The sequence below is a fragment of the Ochotona curzoniae genome, unplaced genomic scaffold (genome assembly GCF_017591425.1).
Source record: "Ochotona curzoniae isolate NIBS_2020 unplaced genomic scaffold, NIBS_Ocur_1.0 contig_2754, whole genome shotgun sequence".
Classification (NCBI taxonomy): domain Eukaryota; kingdom Metazoa; phylum Chordata; class Mammalia; order Lagomorpha; family Ochotonidae; genus Ochotona; species Ochotona curzoniae.
The window spans coordinates 32,972,182-32,984,416 of NW_024465582.1; the positions used below are offsets into that span (position 1 = coordinate 32,972,182).

A 12,235-nucleotide genomic window follows, 5' to 3' on the forward strand; every position below is an offset into this window, starting at 1 on the left:
CCATAACACAGGGTGGGAACTGGCAGGAAGCTGGAACCAGCAGTCAGAGCCACCAGCTGAAAAGCAAACCCAGGCACTCTGGCATGGAAAGCAGGTAACCTAACTACTGGGCCGAACAACCTCTCCACCCATCTATCCAAAGCTTAACTCTGCCCTAAGCCCATAAAAATTCCAAGAAACAAACTTTTGCTTTGTCATTTTTTAAAGTCTCCCTTAAAGACACCATACTCTGATATGTACTTAGAAGCTACTCCTTGTTTTTCAAAACGTAAAACATAATACACAAAATTCACAGTAACCTAAGATTTTTGCTTTTATTTCTGTTTTTTCTACAATACATATGCATGTGCCATATTTATATTTCTGAATGTATAAAGAACAAAGTGATTGACACACATTTGTTTTATTTTTATTAAAAATAATTTATTTATTCCTATTGAAAAGGTCAATTTTTATAGAGAGGAGAGACAGAGAAAGATCTTCCATCTGCTGATTCACTCCCCAAATGGCCATAACAGCCAGATCAGAGCTGAGGTGATCTGAAGCCAGGATAAAGGAGCCTCTTCTTGGATCTCCTATGTGTGCAAGATCCGAAGGCTTTAGGCCTTCCTCTACTACTTTACCAGGCCAGAAGCAGGGAACTGGATCAGAAATGGAGCACCTGTGCTATGAATCAGTGCCCATACGGGATGCCAGCACTTGCAGCCAGAGGATTAATCCAGTTGAGCCAACATGCTGGCCCCATATGTTTATTTTATAATTATGTCTTAGAATACAGCTGCATACTATCAGTTAATGGATAAATTGTGTACCTGTTTGGCATTTATCTGGCCCCTCTGCCTAAGAGTAAGACCCACAGTTTCAGAATGTTCTTGGCTAATTCTGATTAAGTGCTGAGATTTGCCTGCAAGTAAGAAAATGTCAAAGATACCCAAACTCTCAGAGAAGCTGGCTTTGCCATACATCTCAAGGGCTGTACCTGTTATTATCAGTACCAGCAATCAGACTTGATACCCTCCCATGGGAATAGTCTATTACTGAGCCTTAGCTTGAGTTCTGGCTGTTCCACTTCCAACCCTGCTCTTCGTTAATGCATCTAAGAAAGTAACAGAAGGTAGCTCAACTGTTTGGGCCACTGAACCCATATGGGAGACCAGGATGAAGCTTTTGGCTCCTGACTTTCACCTGGCCCAGCCCTGGCTGTCAAGGTCATTTGAGGAGTTAACAAGCTGATGGAAGATATCTCTGTCTTGTCCTCTCTCTGACTGTAATTTCACCTTCCAAATAAAATAAAACAAACACTTAAAGTATTTTTACAAGTTTATCCTTCCTCCTCACAAAAATTAGAGATTTAATGAGGCTATGTATGAAGATTCAATGTAACATAGGAATCATTAATGTAGATAACAATAGTTATACTGTGTTGTGAGTGTACATTAAGGGTTAGGGCTAGAAATAGCATCACATGTTCCACATGTTTCACTTCTTTTCACTCTGCAATAACTGTAAACCTGATTTAATCACACGCTATGTAGGAGTCAACTGCAGTTTACTGAGGTGATGGTATAGATAAAGAGACAGGGAAGAGAAAAGGAGAACTATGTCACCACATTCTGCCCCAGGGGTGCCTCCAACAGCTGGCAACAGGAAACCACTATTGTAGCAAAGCTGCCGCCCAGAAATGTCACTGGCCAAAAATATCCAACATGGTTGCTGACGGCATCCTTGTGATGACCTCTAGCTTGTTTTAATATCATTATAATGAAATGATGAAGCTGACACTTATGTACTGGATGCCATGACACATCTGAGACTTCCTCAGAAGTCAGAAAATGGGCAATCATCAAATTCCTGGAAATCTCCACCCTTTCCTGGACAACTCCACCCCAAACACCTCACCCTAAGCCTCCAGACCAACATGAAGGAATGACCCCCTAACCTCCTGGGGCACAGCTCACTCTCAAGTTTGCCTGCACACCCTCCTCCTCCATGGGTATTTTAGTTTTGCTAATCCGTCTCCTGACGCTGCTGACCTTATCTAAATCTCATCTCCAAGTTTGGAGACAAGAAATCAGACTCCTCCATCCTGTCACAGGGATGTGCCAGGCCAAACAGTAATGAGCGTCACAGTTAGGATTCAATCTCGAGCCAACTTAACTTGCAAATGCCTGCTTTTTCACTCTAATCCCACCTTCCAGGATAGGCTATAATTTCCCTTTATACCAAAACCTAGGTAGTAACAGTTTAATTACCTTAAGCCACACATTAAATAAAATACTGAATAGCATGGCCACTTAGCAAAGTTGACTGAGAACACATGTAAGTACTACACATTCCAAGCTTAAATTTTAGAACACACTGTGATGATCTGGTAAACTTCAACTCTATACATTTTTTTAAATATGGTTTTGGTGCATAGCAGAGAGAGAAAGAAGAATGGCTAAGTTGCGGTTATAATACGACTATCCATCCTAGCCAAATCAAACATTAGGTGCTTTACCAGAAGTTTTATCCTGCTCATATTATTAAGCAGACATATAAGTCACACATAACATAGAATAAGAAGGAAAAAAAATGAAGATTAATTTGACACATAGAAAGCAATTAACCATCAGGAATTTTTTAATATAATATAAACTTATAAAAATGTTTTTGTTCATTTTGTCCACAGGCTCTGTCACAGAAGTTCCTACTATGTGTTTCTGCCTTCAGTGTAAACTATGATTATGTTATCTTTAGACGTTGATATGACCTCAAGATAGCTATATTTTTATTCACTATAAATATGCCTATAAGAAAGTATTAACCTTGATAATCTTCAGTTACTGGTACTTCAAAGTGGTTATAATATGTACATTAAGTTTTAATCTCTTACAGCATTGTATATGGTTATGTTAAGTCATCAGGATGAACAATTGTTTGGGAAAACAGAAATGACTCTTAGTGATCACTATCATTCTTTGTAGGGACATGGACAGTCCACACCTACGTCCACACTCTACTAAAGAGGCGGAGGAGGACTTCTTTGCGTGAGGAAGAGAATGTACGTACAAGAACAGGTCCAATAAGGTAACTGCTCAATGAACGTTGGCAGCAGCTATTTCTACTACTACTGTTAGCTCTGTTAGTGTAGAGGAAAATTAGACAACCCTGAACACCCAACTATGAAATACCCAGTATTTATAACTCCTCGCTTTCTTGCCAATGAACTTAATAGATTTATTGATTGATTTCTGTGTGTATTTATTTAGCTTAAAAATCTTTGTCAGAAATGCTGATCCTAAACTTGTTTTAGGGACAAATCAGGATTATTCCAAAAACAGTTATGTCGAAGGTTTAGGTGCATATCTGGTCTCCAAGCAAATAAAAGTTGAAGGAAATTTGTGACAGCAGCAGAGGAAGTCTAAAAAAATCTGCCACTTTTATTTTTTTTTCCTTTTCTACAGTTTTTCATGATTTATTTATTTTATGCAGTCTACTAGTGTCCAAGTGTGCACCTACTTGCAAAACGATATAATGATGGAATTGCTGGGAATGGAGAAGTGCATTTGAGAAACTCCTCTCATTAGTGTGCTAACACAGCAGGTATTCACTTCTATGCTTATAGAGAGTGTATGTTCCTAGAATCTGAGTCACTTTTCTTCACTTACTAACAAGTTCAATACCTGGTTTACAGTCTTAGGTTCTAACACTATCCAGAATGACTTCTGTATCTACATAGAAGACACTCTAAACTTACTAACTTCCAAATCCTTTGAATTCTATTACCTGCTTTTAAAGTTAGCAAGTGTTCCCATGACCACACTCCAGATGTACCATCATGAAGAATATTCTTACTTGTCCTAGTTTAAGTTCAAATATATTTCATATTTAGATGGTCTAATTTTCCATTTCTCTCACTCTGGTTTTCCTACTCTACTGCTTCTTTGGTTTGTTTGGCTTTGTGAAGGTAGGTAGGTCCTCAGTTGTCTCCTTGTTAGGCCTCTTGTAGCCAGATCTCTCCACTGCTCAGCACTTCAATTGTTCTTACCAATATTTTTAATTCTTCCTGATTTGCTTACTGTCATATTCTAGTGTGGTAAGTGATGAACTGTGCAGAACTTATAAACCTTGTAAGAGGTCTTCACATTTAAGTAAAATGAGGGGCCACTGAAGAACTTTGAGTGAAAGAAAATCTGATCCAGTCTTCTTCCTATACTGAGGCTGCTACAGGACAGAAGTAGTAACAGGAACTCCTCCCAAGAGGCTAGTGAGGCACCGCAGCAAAAGGCAGGGTACTTATACCAAGTGGTAGCAGCGGTAGTGAGGAGCAGTCATATCTGCAGCAGGATGTCCTGAGATTACCCTCTGCGGAGTAAATAAAACAGTCTAGGAGATGACAAGGGAGAAACTGGTGGTAACAGACTAATGGGCATGCTTTGGACATCAAGCATTAGATGTCTATGAAAAGTCTGATGAAGACACGGGCCTGGTATCTATGGAAGAAGCCTAAGTTGAAGACACAAGTATGAGGGTCAAATGGCATAGAAATCGTATCATAAGCAATGAAGTTGTATGAGGTAATCAAGGAAATCAGTATGTTAGAGCAGGGGAAAAAAATGAAGTCCTAGCTCCTGCAACATGGAGAGATCAGAGTAAAGAAAAGGAAACAGGAAACTAGAACAGAGAGTAAGCAGGGAAACAAACAAGCCAGCTCCAAGCTGTGTCCTGGAAGCTGGGTGAAAGCCAATTAAGATGAAGAAGTGACCACTGGATTTAGCTACTCAGAGGTCATCTAGGACTTCAGAAGAGCATTTCAAAAAAAATCACGGAGGCAAAAACCCGACAGGAGTAAAACTAGGGTGAGGGGATGGAAAATGAGAATAGAGGAAATGGTTTCAGTACATAGAGACCACTTTGCTAAGGAACTTGGTTTTAAAGGAGAGCAAAGAAAATATCTAGTAGGTCTTTTTTTATTAGCTTATTTTTCAGATGGAAAGTTCCAGAGGATATTGGAATAATTATCTACATGTTTTTGAAGTTATCAGGAATTAAGGTAGGAAAAGGGTTGCACAGAATAGGAGTGAGCAATAGTGAGCCGACTCTTTGATGACATCAAATAGATGTAAGGAAGCATGATATGGAAAGAATAAAAAGATAATGATAGCCAGTCCTCAAAGAAGTATCTACAGAGGAGACTTAGCGTCCATTAAAGCAACAAGACAAAGGGGAAGGGGTTTTGCTGATCATGGATCATGCCCTCCTGAGTACCTCGTAAAAGAGCTTCAGTAATAGGTCAGAGGTAGGAAATAGATCAGGGGAGCAGACGCCCACATTACTGTGGGATAGGATGAGTGATGATGGGGGTTAATGCACCAGGCTGGAGCTTCTCTTCACGGGGCAAAGGAGATGATCAGGTTAGTCCTTAGGGACTCGAGACAGATGGGGGCCATGACATTGGCAGCATGGTGGGGTAGGGCAGTACAGGACGTGTGTGGCTGTGTGGCTCTCTTGTGATGCCTGTCAGGAAGGAGTGTGCTGGCTCTTAGTGCTGGAACTCCCCCCTTAACCCTGTATGGAACAGACAAGGTGTGACCAACTCCATTCGTTCAAAACACTCATGGGACCCTCAGACACATGGGTTTCTGATCGAATAGTTAGCAATTTGAAAAAACTTCCTGCCCTAGGGAAAATGTAAACTAGTTTTTCACAGCATATTTTTTTTTTTTTTTGGTTTTTACTTACATCTGTGTTACAGGAGCGATACCGTTTCCTTTCCCCAAGGCAATATTTTCCACCTCCTGAAGGTCTGAAAAAACATTTTGTTTAATATGTGAATATAATACATCTTCCATTCAAAGAGTATATTTATTGTATGATAGAAACACATTAAAGCTTATGTTAAAAATTTACAACTGACATTTTACTAATTATTAAAATAATAGTCTGCTGTGATCATTAGCAATAATGATTGAGTAGATGAATAAGTTAAGACAATATACTATGAATAATACACAAGATTCTTCATTGTCATATTTTACTCTTAAGAAAATGTAATTAAATCAATGCTTTTCTTATTATCATAGTACAGTACTTAGTCATCAGTTTAACAATAACAATTTATAATGAAAATTCATTTAAGTTATTCAATAAAAGCCATAATCTGATGCTATCTACTCAGTAGGAATGAAAATTTTGTTTCTTCCAGTCAAGAAGCAAAGATATCTCTGCAAATAAGCTTCAGTTCAAATAAACAATAATAAAACAAATTCACAACTAATTTCAACTATGACATGAAGCCAGCTCCAAAACTCTAACGACTTTGCATTACATAAATTTACAACTTCACATTCCTCAAATTAAAGAGGAAGACATCAAATATTTAATTTACCCAAGTTAATCTTTATAAAATAAAATAAGGAAAAAGCATCTGCTATTATTTGGGCATACTAGTAGTAGTATTAAATGTGGGGGTGGGGAGAAACACCAATTTCATCTTTTAAAGGAATTCCAGGTCATTTCTTTAAATATCTCAGTATATTGTTTATTATAAAGTTTTATACTTTTGGTATTAATGAACGTGCAGTTAAATTCAGGTTAAATATTCTGCACTTATTGTAAAAGGGTTAAATTCAAATTGTAATTTGGCTCACTGCTACCAAGAGATAAGTAAAGCTATATTTTTAATGCCAGTGAATGTTGGGTCTAAGAAAGGGAAAAATGACTCAGCTTGAGAGAAATGGGAAGTGGGGATGGGAATAGCATGACAGGTCTATGGACAGGTAACAGCAAGTGCTACTTAACAGAAGGGGAGTAACTGACAGAAAGTGAGAGAATGAAAATACCAAACTAATCTAAAGAAAAAAAATCTTTAAGAAGGACCAAAAGAGAATAATTTTGAGAGAAGAATCAAAGAAAGGAATCCTGAGTCAAAATAAGACATGCGAGAAAAATAAAAATGTATCATCTTTTAACCTCGTTGGGTAGGCCCGGGTAGCAAAGAGGGTAGAAATTAGACAATATTATTCTGCATCAAAATATTAGCTGGGAAAGAATGCTCTCAATTGGAGTTCTAGACAAAAATGGGCACTTAACATGTGGCAGCTGAGACGTTTAGTCTGAGGGAGGACAGTAAAATATAACCAGAGCAATAGTCCACCTGTAACGGGCACTGATGAGAGGGAGGGAAGCAATAGAGCTGGCAGAGAATACTGATGGGCCTGGTCTTGGGCCAGAACTCTGGCTGCAGGAAAGAGCAGTGGGAGAGGAGCAGTCTGACCTGCACAAAACACTCATGGGGAGAGAAGTGGCGGCAGCTCCGGAAGATGATTAATGGGGGCATGTGAATGGAAACTATTTTAACACATGGGCAATATTCTTTTCATTGTGATTTGTGATGCGAATCAAGGCATTTCAACCCTTGAAGTGCTCTCATTGGTCCTTTTAATACTAATGTAGCAGTAATAATTTTATGTGACATGTGAAAAGACCTTAGGTTTCCTGGGAATAATGGTAATGTAGCTAAAACCAGACCTGGATTCATCCATAATTCAGTAGTTTTTGGAGGTGGAAATCTATCTGATTAATTCTAGATTAAAAGTATGGCTTATCTGGGATACAGATACACAATGGTTTTCTTTTTCTTTTCTTTCTTCTTTTTTTATTTTTAGTTACACAATAAGAAGAAAGGAAGAAAAAGAAATTGTCTCCCAAAGTTCTTCATTTTGCTGTGCCTATTGCTTGCTCCAAAGACAAGCATTTGGCTCAACAGAGAAACGTTTTTACAGATAACATGTGAAACCACAGCTTTGAATCATTTCCAACTGTGTCTTTTTGTTGGCTCCGGCTTACTTTAGCTACTTACGCTGGACTGTCACAGTGTCTCAGGGCCGAGGAGACGCCTCCCCCGCAGGTCCTGCTGCACTCTCCCCACAGTGACCAGGGACCCCAGCCCCCATCTATGCTCTGGGGCCAAGTGCCAAAAGGAACACAATCTCCCTGATAACACCACTGCAAGATTTCACAAAAAACACAGAATTAGCTTTTAGCAGATAGAGCTATCAGGGTACAAATACATAAAGGTCACATAATGACCAATTATAGGCATTTGCGTTTACACAATAGATAACACAAATCTTCCTTAATTGTGTTTAGACATTGGTGAAGGTGCTTGTGGATTGCGAATTTTCTTTAGCTAACCTGTAATTTATAGATCTCTACCAAGCAGCAGGAGCTCTAAAATCTCCGACTTTGCTTTTTTTTCTTCTCCAGACTTTTAGTGTTTTTAATCATGAAACTATCTGCAGACCTACAACTCTTTCTAGAGTATTTCATAAAAATTTTTTTCTTTTATATTCCACCATTATTAGACTCATGAAATGATAACGCAATATGGAAAGTTCCACAGTAAGGAATTTTTATGATGGTAATTGCTCTTAAGAAAAAGATTAGTTGAAGCTACAATAGTTAAAGAATGTGTTGTGGCATTTCATCCACATGAGCACTGCAGACATAATAAAAGTAATGCCAAGGCACTAGGGACTGGATACAAAAAAACCCTTATGTATACTGACTAGCCATAAGTATGGTCGCTACGTGAACATGTGTACTGGAATTCTGCTTGCCTTTACTCTCTGCAATAAACCACACGTACTGCACCTACGCAGAAAGCCAGGAATAAATTATTGAGACACAGACATCGCATAATCAACTCGTAACTCTAGCACAATAAATCTTATTTGCAGAAGAGGGCAAAATGAAACTCTTTCTCTTTCACCAGACATTTGCAGGTATCTGTTATTGCCCTTTTTCCTCCCCCCACCCCCGAATTATCAAAGTTTGACAAACCATCATGTGTATATGGGTAACAACGGGGAACATACTTATTTGAGCTAAGCAACGGTAAGGTTATTAAACGAATTGAACCTTACATTAAAATGTGGAGGGATGAGGACAGGTGCTGTTTAGAAACTAATTGGCCTGCGAAACTGATCTATCACCAGACTTTATTGATTCTACCTCCGAGATACATCTACTATTCCTTCACTCTACCTTCCTCACTGCTAGCACCCTGAATCAAACTGGTAAATGAAGTAGTTTCTTACATGGTCACTCTGTCACTATCCTTTTCCTCTAGGATTTGTTTTCCAGAGAGCCTTCAGTGACATCTTTTACAAAAACATGACATGGCATCAAGTCACCTGTTGGTTAGAAGACGTCAGTGATACTATACTCTTGATTTTGCTCAACAGTGGGCTTAGCGGTCTAGCTCTGCTTTTTGCACATCTCATTCTCTCCCCTAAAACAGATTGCTCCAGACACACTAATTTTTTTTTTTTTTCTGAGGAAAAGATTCAATATCAGGGTGGCTCAGAAAATTTGTAGAAAATGATTTAAGAAGTTTATTTGGTGCCAAAGATGTTTGAAATTGATGCATAGTTTTTTTTTTTTTTTACAGTATGCATTTTCCCTTGAACTTTGGGTTCCCTTGAACTTTGGTTCCCTCCCCTGGGTATTTGTATGTGATGCCTTCTTGAACTGCACTATCCCCAATCCTTCGGGTTACCCTTCGGTGTTAGACCAAGTGTCCTTTGACCACCCTCCCATACCCTGATGTTGTCTTACCATCCCTTTCTTGCCCTCCTGCTCCACTCTCAGTTGCAATAAGGCTTAAATCTGCCTCTTTTAGTTCCCTCTTAAAACTTCTTCAGATGATTCGTTTGTTATCCCCTCCTTAGAATATACAAGACTAGAGAGCCACCGGTGACTATTTAAATTTACATTAATTAAAAGGAAATTTTCAGTTTCTCAGAGCCCCTCGCCACACTTCAAGGATTAGGCTGCCACATATGGCTAGTGGCTATGGATTAGGGTAAGATTATTTCCGTAGAGGAGATAGGAAACGTCTCCCTCATTAGAGTGTTTTGTGGGAAATGATGAATGCCTAGAATAAACTTGGCATGCACAAAATTTATTGACTGAATGCATCATTGGATTTTTATATATATATAGAATTGTTACGTCTTGTTTTGCTTACTACAGGAAGGAACTGGAGAACTGGCAGATAAACACTGTCAAGACACATTTGTTTCCCTGTTAATTGGTATACAAATTGGCACTCAGTGAATGCTTTTGTATTTGTGAAATCATAAAGGACTTTTCAGGGAAGTATTGAGCAATTATTAGTCAAAAGAAAGTCAAAATATGGTTGCCTAGAAGGAAGAACATTTTGATCCCAAGCATTGAATGTTGTAAGATCATGAGTTACAGGTAACGAAAATTATCATAAGCGGAAAAAAGTGCCTGTCCAAAATACTGAAGAGGCAATTGGATAAGCCAATAACATAGTACAGACCCTAGTACCCAGGTTACTAAGAAAGAAGGGGAGGCAATGTCACATCTGCCACCGTATGCTTTATCTCATTGGCCCTGAAGTCAAGTCATTTTCAACTATGCTAGATTTTCACCTACAAAAATCGCAACACCTAAGGCCTGCATTGTGGCACAGCAAGCTGAGGCCACCTGTAGTACCAGCATCCCATATGAGTGTTAACTGGTGTACTGGCTGCTTCACTTCCAATCCAGCTTCCTGCCAATGTGCCTGGGAAAGCAGCAGAAGGTGGTCCAAGTGCTTAGGCCCTTAACACCCACATAGTTACCCAGAGGAAACTGGTTCCTGGCTTTGGCCCAGCACAACCCCAGATATTGTGCTCATTTGGGAGTGAAATGGAAGGGAAGATTGTTCTCCCTCTGTCTCTTTTATTCTACTCTGTATAACTCTGTGCTTCACATAAGTAAAATAAATCCTATTTTTAAAAATGTCATATCAGGCCAAATAATGTCATTTCGTCTTTCAATTGCTAGAAGAATCTGTATAGAAGAACATTTATATCTAGAACTGCTTTTTCTATGGAAACAATCAAGTAGTGTATTTCTGGCTAGTAATTACTGATATTTGGTTCTTGGTTACAATTTGTGGAAATCGACAGTTTAAAAATCCGAAATCTTCAAATTTATTTTCAGACAGAAATTTAGCATTATTAATTTCACATGACATTGAAATCTGATTTTAATTTGAATTCATATAATCAGAGTTGAATTTAAAACTTGAAGGGACTTTAGAATTCATGCAGTCTAAGCACTTAATATTTTCACATGAGGAAACTAGAACCAGAGGTAGATTTGCCCAAAATCACTTAGCAGAAAAGGGACTATGTATCCAAAAATGTACAAAAATCAGTGAGGAAAAAAAAAATCAATTGAAAGTGTATGATGACAAATTGCAAAAGATTAAAGATTACTAACATTTCAGTGCATAAAATGTAAACTAATACTAAAGATTGCAAAGAATTCTACAGTCATATGTTATTTCAGAGCATTCTAGGTACATGTGATTTGCAGAGAAAAAAAATCTCAGGGGTTCAGAAGGCCACATCACACCAAGAGATGTAAGTTCTAATATATTTAGGCAACACTGGCAACCATGTTTCTAGAAGGTTATCAAATTCTTTTACAGATAAAGAAGCCAAAGAGAAATACAATGTTAAGTTTGTAAAATACTGCTTAATTCTCATTAATATCTACCTGGTAATAGAATTTTATGCATATTTTGTTAGAAGACCTACGACTGCATAAATCCCTTGGTTACATATCTTCCCTTGGACCTATAACATCATACAATCAGAGACAATTATAGGGTTGGTACTAAGGTTTAAACTGCCTCCTGGGAAAGTCAGCTCTAACATCAGAGTCACTGGGATCAAGTACTGCTTGCACTTCTTGGCCAGCTTCTTCCTAACGCATCAGAAGACCGCAGATGACGGTAAGCACGTAGGTTCCTGACACTCATCTGGGAGATCTGAGTGCAGTTCTGGTCTCCTTGTTTCAGCCTGGTGCGAAATTAGCTGTTGTGGGCATTTGAGGAGTGAACTAGTGGATGGAAGACTTTTTCTCTCTCTCTCTCTATCCCATTCTCTCTCTGTTACACTGCCTTTGGAAAAAATAAATCGTTAGAAAATAGGTAACTATATAAAAGTTAAGAGATTAATGGGTTTAAAAAAATATGTATCAGAAGAAAAGCAGTAGAAAAGTAACTAGTCTCTATTGTAATACCAGTTAACAGTTTAGTTGAATAGTTTACAAGTTGCCATCAAGCTGTGTAGCAAACTTTGTTAGAAATCTAAGTTCTGATTTTAGCACTCTTTGATCCAAAGCATGCTTGCTTTCTTTTGTCTCCCTTAACTAGAAAGTGGGGATT

The 12,235-nt window shown here is 38.4% G+C and overlaps 1 protein-coding gene across 2 annotated transcripts in view; it reads right to left on the reverse strand.

Moving 5' to 3' along the window:
- ADAMTS6 (ADAM metallopeptidase with thrombospondin type 1 motif 6) overlaps positions 1-12,235 on the reverse strand; it is a 257,026-nt gene that overhangs the window by 87,062 nt on the left and 157,729 nt on the right. For both annotated transcript variants that reach the window (XM_040977601.1, XM_040977602.1), the window contains 2 exons: positions 7,844-7,989; positions 5,725-5,788 (listed from right to left, as the gene is read on the reverse strand). In XM_040977601.1, coding sequence (XP_040833535.1) covers positions 5,725-5,788; positions 7,844-7,989 — 210 coding nt within the window. The remainder of the gene's footprint in view (positions 1-5,724; positions 5,789-7,843; positions 7,990-12,235) is intronic.